At 39.6% G+C, this 19,222-nt stretch overlaps 1 protein-coding gene and 1 non-coding gene across 2 annotated transcripts in view; both read right to left on the reverse strand.

Annotated features, from left to right (window-relative positions):
- Window positions 1-895: 895 nt before the first annotated feature.
- IFI16 (interferon gamma inducible protein 16) overlaps window positions 896-19,222 on the reverse strand; it is a 56,113-nt gene continuing 37,786 nt past the window's right edge. The window contains 6 exon segments of the mRNA XM_072946305.1: window positions 896-3,423; window positions 6,342-6,530; window positions 8,018-8,437; window positions 11,015-11,218; window positions 14,739-14,906; window positions 16,385-16,546. Coding sequence (XP_072802406.1) covers window positions 3,334-3,423; window positions 6,342-6,530; window positions 8,018-8,437; window positions 11,015-11,218; window positions 14,739-14,906; window positions 16,385-16,546 — 1,233 coding nt within the window. The 3' untranslated portion in view covers window positions 896-3,333.
- Window positions 5,168-5,243, reverse strand: TRNAD-AUC (transfer RNA aspartic acid (anticodon AUC)). Its single transcript has one exon. It is a non-coding gene; the product is annotated as a tRNA-Asp (tRNA).

A 19,222-nucleotide genomic window follows, 5' to 3' on the forward strand; every position in this document is an offset into this window, starting at 1 on the left:
GGACAAAAGTCCCTCTTCCCTTTGGGAGAGTGGAGTTGGGATGAAAATCAGGGAACATGACCCCAAACCCTTCCCTCCCCAATGAATATTCAGCCTATTCATTTTTACACTCTATGTCACCAACTTACCAAAGAAACTCAGAGCAGCCCCTCACCTGAGCCTGCCCGCTCTCCCCTTGAGAGTGTACTATCCATCCTTTCAAAAATCCTCACTTTACTTTCTTAACCCCTGCGTCTTGTCTCTGAATTCTTTCTGGGATGAGACAAGACCCTGGACACCGGTTACATCTATGGGCAATAAATCCACGAATCAATGAGCAAGTCTGCATTCCAATAAAACTGTATCAAGGACATTGAAATTTGAATTTTATGAAATTTTCCTGTATCACATTCTTTTGAGTTTTTCCCCAAACATTAAAAAAAATGTAAAAACCATTCTTAACTTGTGGGCTACATAAAAACCAGTGGCATGCTGAACAAAAAAAACTAATGGGCTGAACTTGGCCCATTGGCCATAGTTTGCTAATCCTTAGTCTGAAACAAAATTATTGTGTGTTCATAGAATAAGTAAAAATAAAATGTTTGACAACAATAGCACAAAATGTGAGAGGGAGGAATCAGGATACACCACTGGAAAGTCCGTATACAATATGTCAAGCGTCATGATAGTATTTGAAGGTAGATTCTGATTAATTAAAGATGTATATTATAAACTCTAAGACAATGACTAAAAGTATTTTTTAAAGGAATATAAATAATAAGACAATTTTATGATATTGGGGAAAGAATAGGCTTACAGACCCAAGGATGAAAATAGAGAGGCCAGAAATAGGCCCAGACATAGACATTCCATTGATTTTCTACAAAAGTACAAACACAATTCAATGGAGAAAGGGTACGTTTTCAGCAAGCAGTATTGAAACAACTGGATATTTTTATTAAAAAATAATCGTGATTGTGGTGATGGTATCACAGGCATACGCATGTATACAAACTGGTGACAAATGTATTCACTAAGTAGGTCAAATTTTATATCACAAATATACCTCAATAAAGTTGAAAAAAAGAAAAAATAATGGGTCTGATTTATACCTCAATCTCTATACAAAAATTAACTCAAAATGGGTCATTGACTTAAATGTAAAACCTATAAGTATAAAACTTCTCGAAGAAAACACAAGAGAAAAATCTCTGTGATGTTGATTTAGGCAAAGATTTCTTAGCTATGACACAAAAAGCCAATCTAAATAAGATAAATATTTGATCATTTAAACTTTACCAAAATGAACAGTTGTTTTCAAAAGATGCCTTTAAAGCCTGTTAGGGCAAGCCAGAGTTTGGGACTTAATATTTGCTTGTCACACAGCCACTAAAGATCGTGTACCCATAATTTGTAAAGAAGTCTCAAAACTCAATGTTATGAGAGCAAACATCTGAATTTTTAAGGTGGGCAAAAGAAAAGATACATGGGTGGCAAATAAACACATAAAAGATCCTCAACATGATTTATCTTTAGGGAAATGCAAATTAAAACCATAGTGAAATGCTGCTAGGCACCAATTAGAATGGCTATCTAAAATTTAAAATAACTGATTATACCAAGTGCTGATGAGGAGGAATTAGAAGGGTCGTACAAGGTGGCGGGAAAGTTAAATGGTACACAACTTTGCGAGAGAGTTTGCGCGTTCGTCTTTTAAAGTTAACACACAACTACAGTGCTAAACTCTGAGGCAGATACAGAGCAACTGAAACTCTCACACATTGCTGGTAGGAACGGAAAATGTTGCAGTCACGTTAGGAAACACTATGGCAACTTCTTATATATTTGAACATAAATTTACCCTATGGACCAAGAGTCTCACTCCAAGATTTTTCTTCATTGAAATGATAACACATGTTCACATAAAAATTTGCATGTGAACAGTTGTAGCAGTTTTAGTCATCACTGTGCAAAACTATGAACAATCCAATTTCCCCTCACCTGGGGAATGAATAAGCAAACTTTGGTGTGTCCACACACTGAATTCTACGCAGCAATAAAAAGGAATAAACTGATACACACACTACGTCGATGAATCCTAAATGCAACATACTAAGTGAAAGAAGCCAGACTCAAAGTGCTACATACATTTAAAATTCCATTTTAGGGAACTCTGGAAAAGGGAAAAGCTGAAGTTAAGAAACTATGTCAGTGAGTACCCGGAGCTTGGAACTGGAGGGAGAGTTGACAATAAAGTGGCATGAAGGAAATCCTTGTTATGATGAAACTGTTTTAATCATTAAGAAAGTGATCTGACCTCTCTGTTCCTTATTTGTCTCATTAGGAGAGTAAAAAGAAGAGCACGATCAACCCTCTAGAGCTAGTATGAAGATTAAGTGACACAAAATGATTGCAAAGTACCAGGTATCAAATATGTGGTCAATAAATACACTGTGAATTTCAGTATTAGATATCGACTTCCTGCCATTGTAGTCTAGAGTGAATTAGTTACTGTTCGCTGTTTGCCTAATACAAGTCTTTGCCCGGGGCAGCCAGCTCACGGAATCCACAGGAGTGGGATGTGAGGACCAGGAAGTATAGCTGGAGGGCTTCTGAGCTGTTGGTACTTGAGTAAATGAGTGGACCTGGTTATTTCACATCAGACAGGGCTGGAGCTGCTTCCAACATTTGCTAGTGACTTCGTGCCAATCACCAGAAGCTGCCTTATTTGGCAGACAAATCACTCAGTCATGGCTCCTTCAGGAGACCTTTTCTGAAAAGGCATCATTGTTTTGTACTAAAGCAACTCCACCCTAGGACAAGGCTTAGCAACTGAAGCACAGGCTGCATTTCAGCCCATCTGCCTCTCTGCTGGATTTATTTGAGCAGGGCACAGCTTGTTCAACCTGTTCGCTCACGGCTTGTTCAACCTGTTCGCTCTTGACCAGAGCTGTACCCTGTTAAGATCACACCCAAAGTAGAAATCTAAACTTTGCTTGGGGCCCATGTGTCTCTATCTGATTTGCAGGCTACAGACTATTTAAGACTTTAAGTAACAAACCCACTAATCAGCCTCCTAGGGAAGCACATTTTTAGAAAGAAAACATGATGTTAATTATTTTTTCCAAATTAAAGAAGTTATAGGTGCAAAACATGGCATTCAGATGATATAGAAAAATATAAAAAAAGGAAATGAAAGGCACTCCTAACACCCCATTTTTAAGAATTAATAGCTTGTATATATATTGCTGTATTTTAACCACATGCATATATAGCTTTTTTCTTTTTTCCTGGTACCTAGATCTTAGCTTCATAAACATCAATATTAATGGCGCCCGGGTTTTCAGAAGCAGCCTACTGGAAGCTTGGCTGCTGACGTTGCGAGGTGTCCACATGTGAAGCAGGGCTGAGTGGTTGTTACTTGTTTTTCCTGGGCTTGATGACCTGGAAGAAGAAGGAGAGAATGAGAAACCATGAGATGACCCTGATGGTACACTTCTGCCTTCACCCACACCATGTCCCCTGGCTTTGGGCTGCACCCCTTTTCCTTTCCTTTCTAAAACACTCTTCTCTTATTCTCCTCTGTTTCTTCTTTGGAGTCATCGCCACCCTCCCGTTCTTGGCTGGGACCCTGAAATGAGATATGTGCTCATACCCAGCCTGAGTCCAGGTGGGCAGGCAGGAGTCGTCGGAGAACAAGAGAGAGGAAGGAGCCGGTGTTCTCAGTGCTGAGAGCTGAAGGGAAAGTTCTCACTGGGGGGAAAGGTGGAAGAAAGGGGAGAGAGGTACTCCTGGTGCAATGCTGTGAAGGAAGCGTTGGGAATCCCTAATTGAGAACCTGAGGACTGGAAATATCTAAGAGCATGTGCATTTCTGAGTGCCTGGATATGTCAGCCTTTGTATTGGATCTGTTTGCATTCCAGCACAGGCAGATCTCAGAGAGATTGTGGGTTCAGTTTCAGACCACTGCAACAAAGCGAATGTTGCAATAAAATGACAGTGTTTTTTTTTTTTTTGCTTGCCCAGTGCACATAAAAGTTATGTTTATGCTATACTGTAGTCTATTAAGTGTGTAGTAGCATTAACGTACATTTCTTAGTCAAGAAATACTTTATTGCTAAGAAATGCTAACCATCACCTGATTCTTTAGTGAGTCAATCTTTTTTTTCTGGTGGAGGGTCTTGACTTGATGTTGATGGCTGCTGACTGATGCCACTGCTTTATCAACTAACTTATGTAATATTCAGAATCCTTTGTTGTCATTTCAAGACTCTTCACAGCATCTTCTCCAAGAGTAGATTCCATCTCAAGAAGCCACGTTCTCTTTGCTCCTCATCCCTTAAAGTTGTATCAATAGACTATAGCAATTCAGCCACAACTTCAGGCTCCACTTCTAATTCTAGTTCTTTTTGCTATTTCTACCACATCTCCAGTTACTTCCTCCACTGAAGTCATGAACTTCTCAAAATCATTCAGGAAGGTTGAAATTAACTTCCTTCAAACTCTAGTTCTTGTTGGTATTTTGACTTCCTCCCATGAATTATGAGTGTTTTTGATGATATCTAGAATGGGGAATCCTTTCCAGAAGGTTTTTATTTGATTTTGCTCAGATCCATCAGAAGAATCACTGTCTGTGGCAGCTGTGAAATGTATTTCTGAAATAATAAGACTTGAAAGTTGAAATTACTCCTTGATCCATGGGATGCAAAATGAATGTTGTGCAAGCAGGCATGAAAACAGCATTAATTTCATTGTACATCTCCTTCAGAGCTCTTGGGTGATCAGGTGTGTTGTCAATGAGCAGTAATATTTCAAAAGCAATATGTTTTTCTTCTTGAGCAGTCTCAGGAACAGTGGGCTTAAAATATTCAGTAAATCATGTTGTAGGCAGATGTGCTGTCATCCAGTCTTTATTGTGCCATTTAAAAGAGCACCAGCAAAATAGATTTAGCATAATCCTTAAGGGCCCTAGGATTTCCAGAATGGTAAGTGAGCATTGGCTTCAATTTGAAGTCACCAGCTGCATTAACCCTTAACAAGAGAGTCAACCTATCCTTTGAAGCTTTAAAGCCAGACATTGACTTCTCCTCTCCAGCTATGAAAGCCGTAGATGGCATCTTCTTCCAAGATAAGGCTGCTTCATTCACTAAACTTAATTATTTCTAGTTTTTTGTACTTTTTTTTTTAATGGAGTTACTGGGGATTGAACCCAGGACCTTGTGCATGATAAGCAAGTACTCTACCACTGAGCTATAGCCCACCCCCCTCATTTCTAGCTTTTGATATAACATGAGAGATGTGTGACTCTTCCTTTCATGTGAACACTTAGAGGCCCCTGTAGAGTTATTATTTGGCCTAAGTTCAATATTGTTGTGTCTCAGGGAACAGAGAGGTCCAAGGAGAGGGAGAGAATTGGGGGTAATGGCCAGTCAATGGAGCAGTCAGAACATATACAACATTTATTGATGAAATTCACCATACTACGTGGGTGTGCGGTTCATGGAATCCCAAAATGATTTCAATAGTAACATCAAAGATCACTGATAACAGATCACCATGACAAATACATAAATATTGAAAAAGCTTGAAATATTATGAGAATTGCTAAGTGTAATACAGAGACTCAAAGTGAACAAATACTTGGAAAAATGGTGCCAACAGATTTGCTGTACATGGGATTGTCACAAACCCTCAATTTGTAAAAAACATAGCATCTGTGAAATACAATAAAGTGAAGTACAAGAAAACAAGGTCTACCTTTACAGGCCTTTGTTAGTGTTCCAGAATTCCACATGAATGTGTGTGTGTGTGTGTGTGTGTGTGTGTGAGTGCAGCAAGTCAAACCACCACCGACCACCTCTGTTGTGGACCAGTATGAGTATCTCACCAAAGGCAGGTAACTCTGTGTTCGGAAATGCTCAGGAACATCCTTCATCATTTAGGGCTGGAATGAATTCTGTTAACTGTCCTCTGAGATAAAAGATATTTCCTCCATTCTATAGATAATAAATCAGAGGTCCCTAGGAATTAAGTTATTAGTCAACTAGCAAATCATAGAGCCAGTATTTGAAGCAAATCTGCCTTAATGTCGCCCACATTTACTAAATAATCTCCCTGCTTTGAAAATCCAACCATTTCTATAATATTTATCTTAGATACCATATCCTTTGATAACCTCTCTTTTCTCTCTTTAATAAAATTAAAGATATCGTTCTAAAAAAAAGAATGATGAAAAAAAGTTTACACCCACTAAAGGGCAAGGATTACTTTTTTTTCACCTGTTAGACTCTGTGTAATAGCAGCAGCCTACGTTTCCTAACGTCTTCCTCTTTGGAACCGCCGTGTCCCCCAGAAGGTCTCACCTTGATGTGACTGTGAATGACAGATCTTAATTGCCTTCCCTCCCCTTTTGATGCCAATTCAAAGCAGATGAGTTTAAGTTTGTCGCCTTCCTCACAGAGGATTCTGGTCAGTCTTCCGTACACCAGGACCTCCATAGCTCCTGTACTGTCATGTACTTCATAATATATGCATTCATTCCACACCGTTTTCTGAAAAAAAAAAAAAGCCCTTATCATCTGAAAACTGGATCAGGAATTTTCACAACCCTGAAAAATAAAGGGTGTCAGGGGAAACTTTTGTCTCAGGCAGGCTACTATGAGATGGGGGTCCAAAAGTACAGGTACCAAACAGCGTAAGATGTCTTGTTCAGATTATTCTCATACTTAAATCCTCTTTCTACCTTTCCTTGCCTTAGGTCTCTGTGTTAACTTCTAGAAAAATTAATTACTTTCCTAATTTTTCCTGTTTCCACCTCAGAACAGCTGAGATTTCTGAGGAAACTTGGATACAGTGGTCTGATAACCTTTGCTGGTTTCATTGAATCTCCCTGAGAACAGAGAAGGCCATTCATGTCTTATGATGAATCTCAAAAAGATTGTTGCAAATCCTCATTAAGTAGATTGTTATGTCAACGTGTAATTCTTTCTTCTATCTTCTCTAGTCATTCTTCCCTAATCTGCTCAAATCTTGAATCTAGACCATCTAGTCCCATTGTTCTAGTTTCTATCTCACTTATTTTACTCATTAATTCTACAAATGCACATGTGTGCACAGTCACTTAAACAGTGTACCGAAAATGACAGGGGTAACAGTAAAGGGCCACCCTAGAAGATATATATGCAATGGACCCTGAAGCAACACGTCACATGAAAAGTTACGTCAGCTACACGTAGTAGTTCTGTGATGTGCTGGGACTGAAATATCTACCTTAATTCTAAGAATTCACCAAAATTCTACATTTTATTGTCCCTAGTAATAAATTTAGGAACAACATTACTCAATTTCTCTCATGTTTTCAATAACTGTATTTCTCTTATTGGTTAATGCCAAAGTCTTTTGCTCCACAATTTTTTGATGAGAGAATGGGAGGAGATGAGAGCATTGGATGAGATGAGAGCATTCTGGAGTTCAGATGATCAGAATCTTAGCTGACCAGTGATAAGAGCTGGATTCTAGGGCAGAGCAGTCTACTAATTTCTTACTCTGGTTGTTGCAACTGGAATCCAAGCTTGGAAGGGCAACTCTTTATTTACAATTAAGTTAAGCTGTCACTGAAACAGATGGGGCAGATCTCAAAGAAACAAAATCATAAGAGCTCTCTCTCTGTATATATCTATATCTATATGTAGATAGATAGATAGATAGATAGATAGATAGATAGATAGATAGATAGATAGATAGATAGAAAGAAAGAAATTCTGCACTGTTTTGTACCAGGGTTGCACGAATGGATCAGCACAGCTGATAAAAATGCCATGATTTCTGGTGAATCACTATCTAAAGAACTTGCATGATGTTACCTTGGGAAGAAGAATCTTTCCTAAATTCTGAAGTGAGGAAACTCCACCCAACAATCCGCAGTCAGCAGGGTTTTGAGTTGTTGTGTTTACGAAGTTAGTCAAATACATTTGGCAGCTAAGATGTTTAAAGTCTAGGGTTACAGAAGAAATATTGCAAAACAATGGTGTGGGCTTACCTTGTGCACCTGAAACACCCCATTCACAAATGTTCCTGGAACTTGCAAGTGGAGATGACTGATTTTAGGAGTTGCATTTGCCTTTCTAATCAGGCTCTGAGGGATTTCCATCTTTCGGTCAGCATTAACATCGGACACAGATAAGGTATGGAATATCTCCAGGAACCCATTGCGGCCAACATAATCCGATATGGCAATAATTTTCTTTGGGATGAACTTCTCCTTCAGGGCAACATGATAAACTTTCACTTGGAAGAATTCGCTCTCAGTAGCCACTGTGGCATGAAACATCTCTCTGTTGCCTTCTCTGACATCATATATAAATGGTTCTGTTGCATTCAGCACCATCACTTCTTTGGGGCCCCTTTGGAAGCCCTCCTCTCTGGAAGCTTCTTTAGGAACAGCCTTCAACTTTGGTTTCTACTTAGAAGGACACACGAAGTACAGGTGCAATTAAGAAAGGGAACACAAATTCATCCTCTAATATGATCTCAGGTTTAATATTAAGGCTTAACAAATTACATAATTGGGTGGAGTTGGAAAAAAAAACTAGACAAAGATCACTGACACAGTATAATTAATCTAGTGGAAGAAATAGAGAAGATTTAAACAGTGATTTTTCTTCTTTTTTTCATTATTTTATGACTATAGTAGAAAGGATATTTTTCTTTAAAAACTATTAACCCAAGGAAAAAAGTATTTCTCCTAGGAAGTGCCATGTGGAGTACAGAGGCAGTGGATGATAACAATGCTTCTGCGTAGTGATTCCTAACAGACAGGAGGATGAAAAATAATCTTAAATTACCCTATCATTTTAGTGAGCATGATAAGATATAAATAGGGAAAAAATAAATCACCCTTGATAGCATTAAGAGTAGGGATTGTCTCTGGTCAGAAACCATTGGTTCCATCTCAGTAGATGTGGCAATTTAAAGACCCATATGTATGTATATGCAAGACTGGAACATTGCGTTGTACACCAGAGACTGACACATTGTAAGTGACTGTACTTCAATAATAAATAAATAAATAAATAAATAAATACCCCAGGTAGAAAGTCCCTTTTCATCAAAGCAGAGCTGTGATGAAAAGGGGTTCGTAAGGCAGTCATTGGAAGAATCCCATGAACTTCCCTAGTTTGGAAATGTCCTAGATAAAGGATATTTTTAAGCATAACAGAATCAGCCACCCCCAAATATGTTTCTTAGGCATAGAATTATTTTAAACTAATGACTTTAGAAAAACAAACAAAGAAAACAAAATAATATACATAGAAGAAGCTCTAAAATTGAAAAGAAGTTGCCCTTTTGTAAGGGAAATTTACATTTGTAAATTAAATCTCCATTTCTAAGGGTGTCTGTCCCTGCGTACCAGGAAAAGAAGGAAGACTCAAAATCTCAGGAGTCTTGTCGGTGGAGTTCAATCTGCATAGCAAACCTCAGCTTTATTAATCCTGCTTTTCCTGGTAACCTCCCCATAACTGGCCTCCCCACACCATTTTTCCTTCTGTTTTTGGTTGAAGATTTTTTTTGGGGGGGGGGTATACATTTAATTTTATTGTAACAAAGCAGAAGATGGTATTTAAGCTGGTGGCTTAGGCCACCTCAGGGAGTTACTCCTTTTTCCTGGGTATCTTCCATGTATACTGAGGTGTATGTTAATAGAGTTCAGCTTGTTTTTTCCTTGTTTACCTTTCTTTTAATACGGGGGTTTCACAAGAACTCAGACAGGTAGAGAGGAAATTGTTTTTCCTCCTCTGCATTCTCCTGTTATTCAACAGGGGCAGGCCCCTTCGGGGAAGAATGTAGAAGTCAGGTGTCAGGGGACTTTCTCTGACCTCCTGTCTCCCCAGGGGCCTGCACTATTTCTGAGTCTCAGGGGAGAAGTTTGAATTGGAGGGGAGGCTGCTGATCTGTAAGAGGAAACAGGGGGGCAAGGGTGGGCTATGTGGGTCTATAGGGACCAGTTTATGGAGACAGGCTGGCTGCCTCCATGGACCAGCAGTGCTCCCTGCGGTCTGATCTGACACTACAGTTATACAGGCTGTGACCTGTGGGCCACGGGGCTTCACTCTGACTTCTCACTATCGTGATCTATTCTCTCTAACACTGGGATGCTCATTCCCAGCACAAGCTAATCAGCAACAGAAACCTCATAATAGTAGGAAGAGCAGCACCTTGACAAGAAGTGCACTGTTCTTAAGGAAGAAATTATGTATCTACACTTAGAGTCCTAAGAGTAGACCTGATGGACACGTGCTCTTATTATCTTCATTGTGTGTATAGGGAATAGTAATAAAGGCTTATTTTTAAACTTACACAATAACTGTGCAATTATTCTTTTACATTAAAATGATAATTTAAGTCGATATTGCTTGAATTAAATCACACTTCAAGTTACATACAGTAAGGAAAAAAACTAGATTATAGAAAAATACACGTAATGGGATTAAACTGGGGCAAATTCTTATTTTTTGTAGAAACATAACAAAAGGTAAAATCAGAAAGACTATTTACAAAAATATGGCATTTGACAGAGGGGAGATTTCAGATACTTAAAATTAAATTTTTTTGGCCTATGCACCTGCATTTCCTAAATTTCTAAGATGATATTATTCACATAGTAAAAAACAAGAGAGAAAGAACTGGGGACAGTGCTTTGGTTGTCTCTATATTTCTCCATCCTATTGCACCCTAAGCTCTCTCTTTCATTGTGCATTGAGGGAAACACAAAAATAAAATTAAACAAATCACTAATTGAAAAGGAAGGGTTTAGGTACACACTAAGTCAGAGATTATCCTAACACAGAAGACAGCATAGTGAGAGTTGGAATTTGAGTGTAGGTAAGATCTCAAAATACACACTTGATAAAAACATTTGTGGTTTAATTAAAGAATTGTGTATTGCAGGGGATTAGGGAGAAGTTCCTTGATACTTCTGTTGATTTCTGCTATTACATTGCAGGGAGGGGAGACACTGAAAACAAGAATCTGGTACCTTGGTTACAGGACTGCTGGAGGGGGTTGGTGGTAACAGCCAAGGAGTCTGGAAGCAGCCCTCCGGCGGGTGTATGCTGGGTGTTAAAGGTTCTGGAAGCTGACTCTGCTCCAAGGGTAGTTTTATCCTCTGGGGATTAACAATTTTGGTGGTGGTGGTTGGGTCTTCTCTTTTCTGAGGTAAAGTATATATTTCTTCTTCCTGCTGAATGGTTTTCAATATCAGATGAACCATAACATTTTTCTCCCACCCTCTGTCTCTGTCTGTCTATCTCTCTCTTACACACATGCACCACAGGATCTTCACTCTGCCAATCTTCTCTGGAATAACAGCATATCTTCAGATACCCCCAGCACCTCCCCAGCTTGAACCCCAACCAGGATAACAAACTTCTCTTTGTAAATGTTAAAAACTCAGATGATCACAGCAATCCCACTCCTGGGCATGTATCTGAAGAAAACTCTAATTTGAAAAGATATGTACACCCCAATGTTCACAGAGCACTATTTACAATAGCCAAGACATGGAAGCAACCTAAACGTCCACTGACAGATGACTGGATAAAGAAGTTGTGGTGTGTATATACAATGGAATACTACTCAGCCATAAAAAGAATGAAATAATGCCATTTGCAGCAACATAGATAGACCTAGAGATGATTATATTAAGTGAAGTAAGTTGGACAGAGAAAAACAAATATCCTATGATATCACTTATATGTGGAATCTAAAAAGAAAGATACAAATCTTATTTACAAACCCAAAATAGAGTCACAGACATAGAGAACAAACTATGGTTACCAAAGGGGAAAGGGCAGGGGAGGGATAAATTAAGAGTTTGAGATGAACAGGTACACATTACTATACATAAAATAGATAAACAACAAGAACCTACTGTGTAGCACAGGGAACTACATTCAATTTTTTTCTAACAACCTATAATGGAAAAGAATCTGAAAAAAATATGTATGTATGTGTATAAGTGAATCACTTTGCTGTACACCTGAAACTAACATTGTAAATCAACTACATGTAAATAAAAAATAAAATTTAAGTGAAAAAGGACAGCACAACAACAAAACAGAGTTTATAACAGATTAAAAAAACCTCAGTGATCAAAATTCCATTGGTCTGTTTTGGAATTTTGGCTCTACTTCTGCAGCAAACTGGCCTTTGTCAACTTCATCAAGACAGCACTTGGACTTTTATATTGGTAGAAATTTCTATTGGGTTATAGTGGAAGCACGTCTCAGAAGAAGGCTGGCTGCACTTAAGGACGTTTTATTAACTAAGACTGTTGCTACCTTATATGTTTACCAATTAAGCAAATTAGTTTCTGTCATCTGCTCTCCAAGTCCAGGAAACCCAGGTCTCCGACCATTTGGATGCTCTGTTTATCAGCGTACTGGAGAGATTCACCCAAATTCATAATTCCAGAGGCAGGATTCTGCTATCTCTAGCCTGCATTAGGCAACCCAGTCCTTTTTGGAGTTCTCAACAATAAACAGACTCATTCAAGATCTCACCCGGGGCATTCTCAGTGCAGGGATTTTTATAATTGTTTAAGGCAGGGCAGGAAGTATCTGTAAATCAATTACATTGACTATGTTTAATTTCACTGATGAGAGCCCATTTCTTACATTCTACAGCCAGTGTAAACTTGCCCCGGTTCTTACAACTTCTAGCATTCATTTGTCTAATTCATAAAGTGTTACTTGTTGATAAAATTGTAGATGAGGGAGCTGCTTAAAATACCTGACTCTGGCATGTAGCTATTGCAACACCTTTGACTGCCCCTGGCGTCTCATTCCTCATTAGAAAGCTTACGGAGCCTGGGCTATGGAAGCAAATCTGAGATATAACACTATCGAGTCAAACATTTGAAAAAATAAATGACAGATATTGTAGAGGGGAGGGTATAGCTCAAGTGGTAGGTAAAGCGCATGCTTAGCATGCATGAGGTCCTGGGTTCAATCCCCAGTCCCTCGTCTAAAAACAAACAAATAAACCTAACTACTTACCCCCTCAACAACAAAAAAAATTAAAAATAAATGACAGATGTTGTAGCATCTGTATGCCGACTCCGGAAGCAACACATGTCATTAAATGCTCAAGTTTAGAGTTCAGTAGGCTGGATCCGAATCCTGCGTCTAACATTCACTTTCTGTGTGAACTCGGAGATTTTTAACCTCTATGAACTTAAGTTTTCTCATATGTAAAATGAGACTACCAATAACACCTTCATGTGACTTATAAAGGACAAATGAGATGATGTACACGGAGAACATAGGTTTTGGAGTGCAGCACCACTAAACACTCACTACATGGGATTATCACTATGCTGCACTCTCAGAGCAGACATCGGAGTTTGTCTCTGGGCTCTCACCCACAGATGTTCTATGCTTCATGTTGGCCTTCTTGATGGAAACCCCAGATAGAGGTGGTACGGGAAGCACTTGCGTGACAAACTATTCTGGAGAATAGTGATTTAAATGCTGCTCTTAGAATGTCATTCTAAGTGAAGTAAGCCAGAAGGAGAAAGAAAAATACCATACGAGATGACTCATGTATGGAATCTAAAAAAAAAAAAAAAGAACATAAATACAAAACAGGAACAGACTCATAGACATAGAATACAAACTTGTGGTTGCCAAGGGGGAGGAGGGTAGGAAGGGACAGACTGGGATTTCAAAATGTGTAGATACTGACAGGCATATGCAGAACAGATAAACAAGATTATACTGTTATAGCACAGGGAAATATATACAAGATCTGTGGTAGCTCACAGCAAAAAAGAATGTGACGATGAATATGTATATATTCATGGATAACTGAAAAATTGTGCCCTAAACTGGAAATTGACACAACATAGTAAAATGTCTGTAACTCAATAAAAAAATGTTTTAAAAAACGCTGCCCTTGCCTATTCTTCAAGTTGCTTGCTCATTGGCTGCAGAAATAGGCATTGCAGCCCTGTGTGAAGGTGACCACAGGCGTCATCTCAGGGCCGCACAGAGGCAGGCTGGGATAAGAGCTGGTGCACACGTGTGCGCTCACCTTCCCACCCTCACCTTGTCTTTCCCAGGGAAAGGGCACCTCTAATTTGATATTACTGTCCAGTAAGGAAGAGAGATGTACATTCATTATGGCTGTGATAAGTGCTAAAAAGGAAAAGTAAACGGACTTGTGATAGGAAACAAGAGGAGTATCTAATGCAGTTTGGAGGGGGGATTAATAAAGACTGGCCCGTGGAAGAGACACAGGTTTGCACCTGAAGGTTGAAGACACGTGAACCGGTGGTGAATCAGGACAGGTGATTCCAAGCAAAGAAGAAGGCGTGTGTCAGAACATCTGACACGGGAAGAAGCACGGAATTCTGAAAACAAGCCCTGTAGTATGGTCAGTGAGCCAAAGGGCACGGGGCCAAAGGAAAGTGGACTGTAAGGGGTGAACACACTCATACTCCTCTTGCCGTGTCCTGTCACCTTTCCTCCCTCTTTCTACTCCACACAGGAGAGTAACCCTTTCAAAATCAGAGATTGTTTCATAAACGCATGCTTTGTAAATAGCCAAGGAGTTAGAATACAGTAGGATCTCAAAATACACTAAGTACATGAATATATTTAATACATTAAATAAGTGGTATCTTGTGGGAGATCAGATTGTGACAGTTCTTGTACTTCTGCTGCAGGGAGGTACAGGGACTGGGAACGGGAAGCTGGTACCTTGATGGAGGAGCTGCAGAGTGGGGCTGGTGGAAGCATTTGAGCAGTCCAGTCACAGCGCTCAGGTGGGCACATGCTGGTTGCCCAAGTTTCTGGAAGCTGACTCTGTTTCTGAGATAGCATCTTCCTTTTTAAGTCATTACTTTTGGTGGTTTTCTCATATTTTCTCTAGAGAAAAGTAGATTTTTCCTTATTTCTCAATTATGATTTTCAAAATCACACAGAACACAGTATCTTATTCTTTCCTTTTTTAAAATGTAGAATCTTAACATTTCAATTTTTTTTCCTGGAATAATAGCACATATTCAGAGACCTGTACCACCTCCCCTCCTCCCACTCAACCAGGGTTACAAATTTCCCCCCTGCAACTATTAAAAGCTCAGATGAAATTTCATTGGTTTGGGGTGGAATCCAGGTTCCTCATCTGCTGCACACTGGCCTAAGCAGGTAGGTGACCCTCCCAGGTTATAAGGGCAGCAAATCTCAGCACAAAGTTGGCTGCACATAAGGATGGTTATTATGCATGATTTTCTTATCGAGAAAATACATGCATGGGTTTCTGACAACTGCTTCTCAGGCTCCTAGAAACCCACTGATCTATTGGGAAAAATTATTGGGGGAAATAAGGATTCTTGGAACTAACAATAACAATGACCATGAGAAAACAAAATCCCCAATGGAGAGTCTCTTTATATGGGAAGTCTGAATTCGAGGGGCACGTGCGGGGTGGTGGTGGGGACGTAGCCTGAGTCAGAGAGCAGCTGGGGTCTCAGGAGAGGAACAGTGTTAGAGAACAGTGATTTAATTCTGCTCTTGCCTACCCTTCATGTTGTCTTGGGACAACCTTTTCCTGCCCATTCTCAGATCCAGGCTCTGTAGTCCCCAGGTTGTATGTAACCCCAGGGCAAAACAAAAAGCAGGTTGGATAGGAATTGATGCCTATAGATGTGAATTCACTTTCCCACCTCAGTCTTGCCTTCCTCTGGGACAGGGTAACTATAATCTGAGTTTATTGTCCAGTAGATAAGAAAAACTTGATTTCTTACAGCTATGATAAGTACTGTAAAGGAATAAACAGTAATGGGTCCCCTGAAAGCAAACGAGAGTGTCTGATCCTTTTTTGGGAGGGGCTGTTTCAGTGAAGACTTGCCTGAGGAAGGAGTTCGGGCTGGTCCCTAAAGGTTGAATATATTTGGGCCATTGAAATGACAGGGATAATGAATTCTGAATTAAGAAAATAGCCTAGGTCAAAACACCTGATGTGGGAAGGAGCATAGAATGCTGAGAACTGATCTAGAAGTATGGTTACGGGAAAGGGGGGACAGGAAACTGAAATGCAGGGAATAAACATACTCTTATTATCCATTGCTAATTGTCAGGCCACTCCCACTCCCTATTTCTGGACCAACGTAAGACAGTAACCTTCTTGAGATCAGGAATTATTTCACAGATGCATGCCTTGCAAAAGCTCCAGGACTTAGAACACATTGAGATCTCAATATCTGCACTTGATAAATTAATGAGCGATTTTATGACATAAAGAAATTATACATAGTAAGGGATTACTGAGAAAATCTTTCAAGGTCATGATTATCCTTATAATACGTTGTAGGAAAGGACAAGTACTGAAAATAGGAAAACGGTACCTTGGTTGAGGAACTGCTGGATGGGGCTGGCGGAGGCACTGGAGGAGTCTGGAGAAGGCTCTCAGCTGACTTCTTGCTGGTTCCTGATGTTCCTGGAAGCGGATTCTGCTTCTGGGTTAGCCTCATCCTCTTAGCTTCATTGGTTTTTGTGGTCTTGTTTTTCTGAAAGTAGGTTTTCCCCCCCTGGTTAATAGTTTTCAGTATTAAATGAAATACATCTTTACTACTGAGAAAGTCAACTTTTTATTAGTAGATTCTAATTATACTAAAATGTACATCCTTGGGAACTGCGGGGAGCTACGTATAGTCCATCCTGTGGAGTTGGCCAGAAGGTAGGCAGTGCACATATATATTGGCTTTATACAAAGAGCAGGGAAAATTTTAGACGTGTCACTCCTTGCTCACTTCTGTGTTGATGAGAAGAGCAGTGGATTTGGATTTAGAAAACCCAAGTTTGAATTGAGTCTCTTTGAGTAGGCTTTGGCAAGCTATTTTTCTGATTTGATTGCTATTTCAGTACATATCTCAAAGAGGAATAACGATTTCATTATTTCCATCGTAAGGAGTTTAAGTTCAAATGCATAGTAGTTCTGAAACAAAATGGGTGATCAGTAACCATTAATTTGCTGACTCTAAAACTCATTCTCACACTGCCCCTGGGGTCTTCTTTTCTCTGATTCTTCTATCTGCATGTAGGGAAATGAATAAAGAACTGAAGTGTTCCTAAGAAGACAGTAAGTGGAAGAGTCACAGGAGAACTCACAGTAGGTCCTTCAGTGGGACCGCAGCCATCCTACCTTCACGGGTGTGCCCTTGGTCGATTTAGGTCCCAAAGCTTTATTTGTGGTAGATGTACTGGGTTTATCCTGTTTGTCTTTTCCTGGAGTTGTTTCATTTGCTTTGGATTTCCTTTTAACTGTTGCAGTAAAAGAGAACATGATAAATCCAAAGGAGCTGGTCTAAGACAGCTGAAGGACTTTCAACGCTAGTTTCTCTCACTTCCTGCCTTTGGATCTAGGTATGCTTCAATCTACTTCTACCGCATTACCTTCGCTTGGCCACAGGTGGCTGGCACTAGCAACAGAGACCGACAGTGACTCACACTTCTTCAGTGGTTTCCTTTCTTGTCCCACGTGCAATGAGCACATCCTTTCTGACCTCCGCACTCCTATGTACCTCAGTCAAACCCTTTTCCAGCCCACTTATCCTATACTTTCCTTTTAAGAATCCAAAGTTTTCAGGATGCTTTGGTGGGTAAATTTCTACAGAAGATCCATTTGAACTACTGAAATCAGAGTAGGATGTAGGATGTGGCAAAGTGGTGATACTACACTTTGACTTTTTAAAATATGTTTTCCTAATCCAGTGGTTTTTATAAGAGGCAAGTTCTTCACATCTTTGAAAGGTAAGTTTTTATTTAAGTACTGCCTCATATTTGTTACTAGAAAATATAATAACAATGGACTAAATATGGTTAAGAGCATGCATATTTAACTGATTTAAAAATTTGAAAAGCTCGTATGTTCTAATTTTGTTTTGTCATCGTCTAACTTCTCTAGTGTATGGAAGCCTCAGCCTTTCTCATCGACTCCTTCTACTTTCTCCTTTATCGCATCCCCAAAATACATCCTCGAAAATACATCAGGCCTTTTTTGTAGGAAAGGCATTCTCTAAGTTGTCAGTTTGTTGGCATCTGAGGTACTACCATTGTCATGGCTGTTGAGTCCCAGGTTGGGGAAGAGATAGCTGAACTATGATCAAATCAGGGTTCTATTTAGGGTTGAGGAAAGTGCAGAGAGAGTGAGAGAGCAGTTCTTCCTTATCACCTTTTGACTTCTCATTTCTAAGAGTTTTAACAATGTCTTTAAGTGATTCAATATCTTTGATGAGCTCTATTAGTTTGTCAACACAGGCAGCCCCTTTGAACTTTTTTGCCATCAGATCGGCGATCTTAATTCTGTCGTATTCATCTTGAGTTTTTGTAGTCAGATTTAAATCCTCATGCAGTAGAGACTTAACCAGTCTGAAATTATAATCATCAATGTGCTGTAACCCTTTCAGCAGAAGAATTTTCTTGAATTCATTCGCCATGTCTCAAGTTATGGATGTGCCTATAAGAGAAAAATAACATACAGTGTTATACCTGTATACAGACAATTTAAAAGACACTTTACATCTACATGAGTTAGTGGCACATATCAAAGTGTTATCCATGGGTGTGTGAGGAAAAAAAAGGGACTTAATTACCAGATGTGTTACTGTGGAAAGTGGATTGAAAACTGTTGTATTAGAAACTTCTAAGACATTCTCTCCTTTTAATGATAGTTGTTGAGTTGGGTTGGGGGGTGGGTATAGTGGAAGGATGCCTGGAAATAACGATTGTTGCAGTGTGTAGTCTGGACTATGTAGTATCAATGTCCCTGGTCCTTCTACCCATCGTTCATCGGGGCTGCAGTCTATCTCTTGAATATCTGCCTGGTGGTTCATGGCTCTTCCCATCCACTATGTCCAAAGAGGCCTATGAACAAAATGGACTGGAGCCTCTCACCTTACACAAATATCCTTCTGCCACAGCCCTACAGTTCCAAGTACCAACACTAGTCCACTTGGCTCTTCTCTAGTCAGTCCTCATTAGCATCATCTCTCCCTGGGGGGCGGGACCATGTTCTCTGTGTCCTATGTGACCCTATCACTGTCCCTTTGCTTGACTTCTCCCTTCTTTCTAGGGCAGGATCACAGCATTTATTGGCTGGAATTATTTCAATGGTCGCTTGATTTTTCTCCTTCCACGCTTAATCTCACTAATCAGTTCTTCTCATAGAGTGAGATATTTCCTCA

Source organism: Vicugna pacos, chromosome 21 (assembly GCF_048564905.1).
Source record: "Vicugna pacos chromosome 21, VicPac4, whole genome shotgun sequence".
In the NCBI taxonomy this organism is placed as follows: Eukaryota; Metazoa; Chordata; class Mammalia; order Artiodactyla; family Camelidae; genus Vicugna; species Vicugna pacos.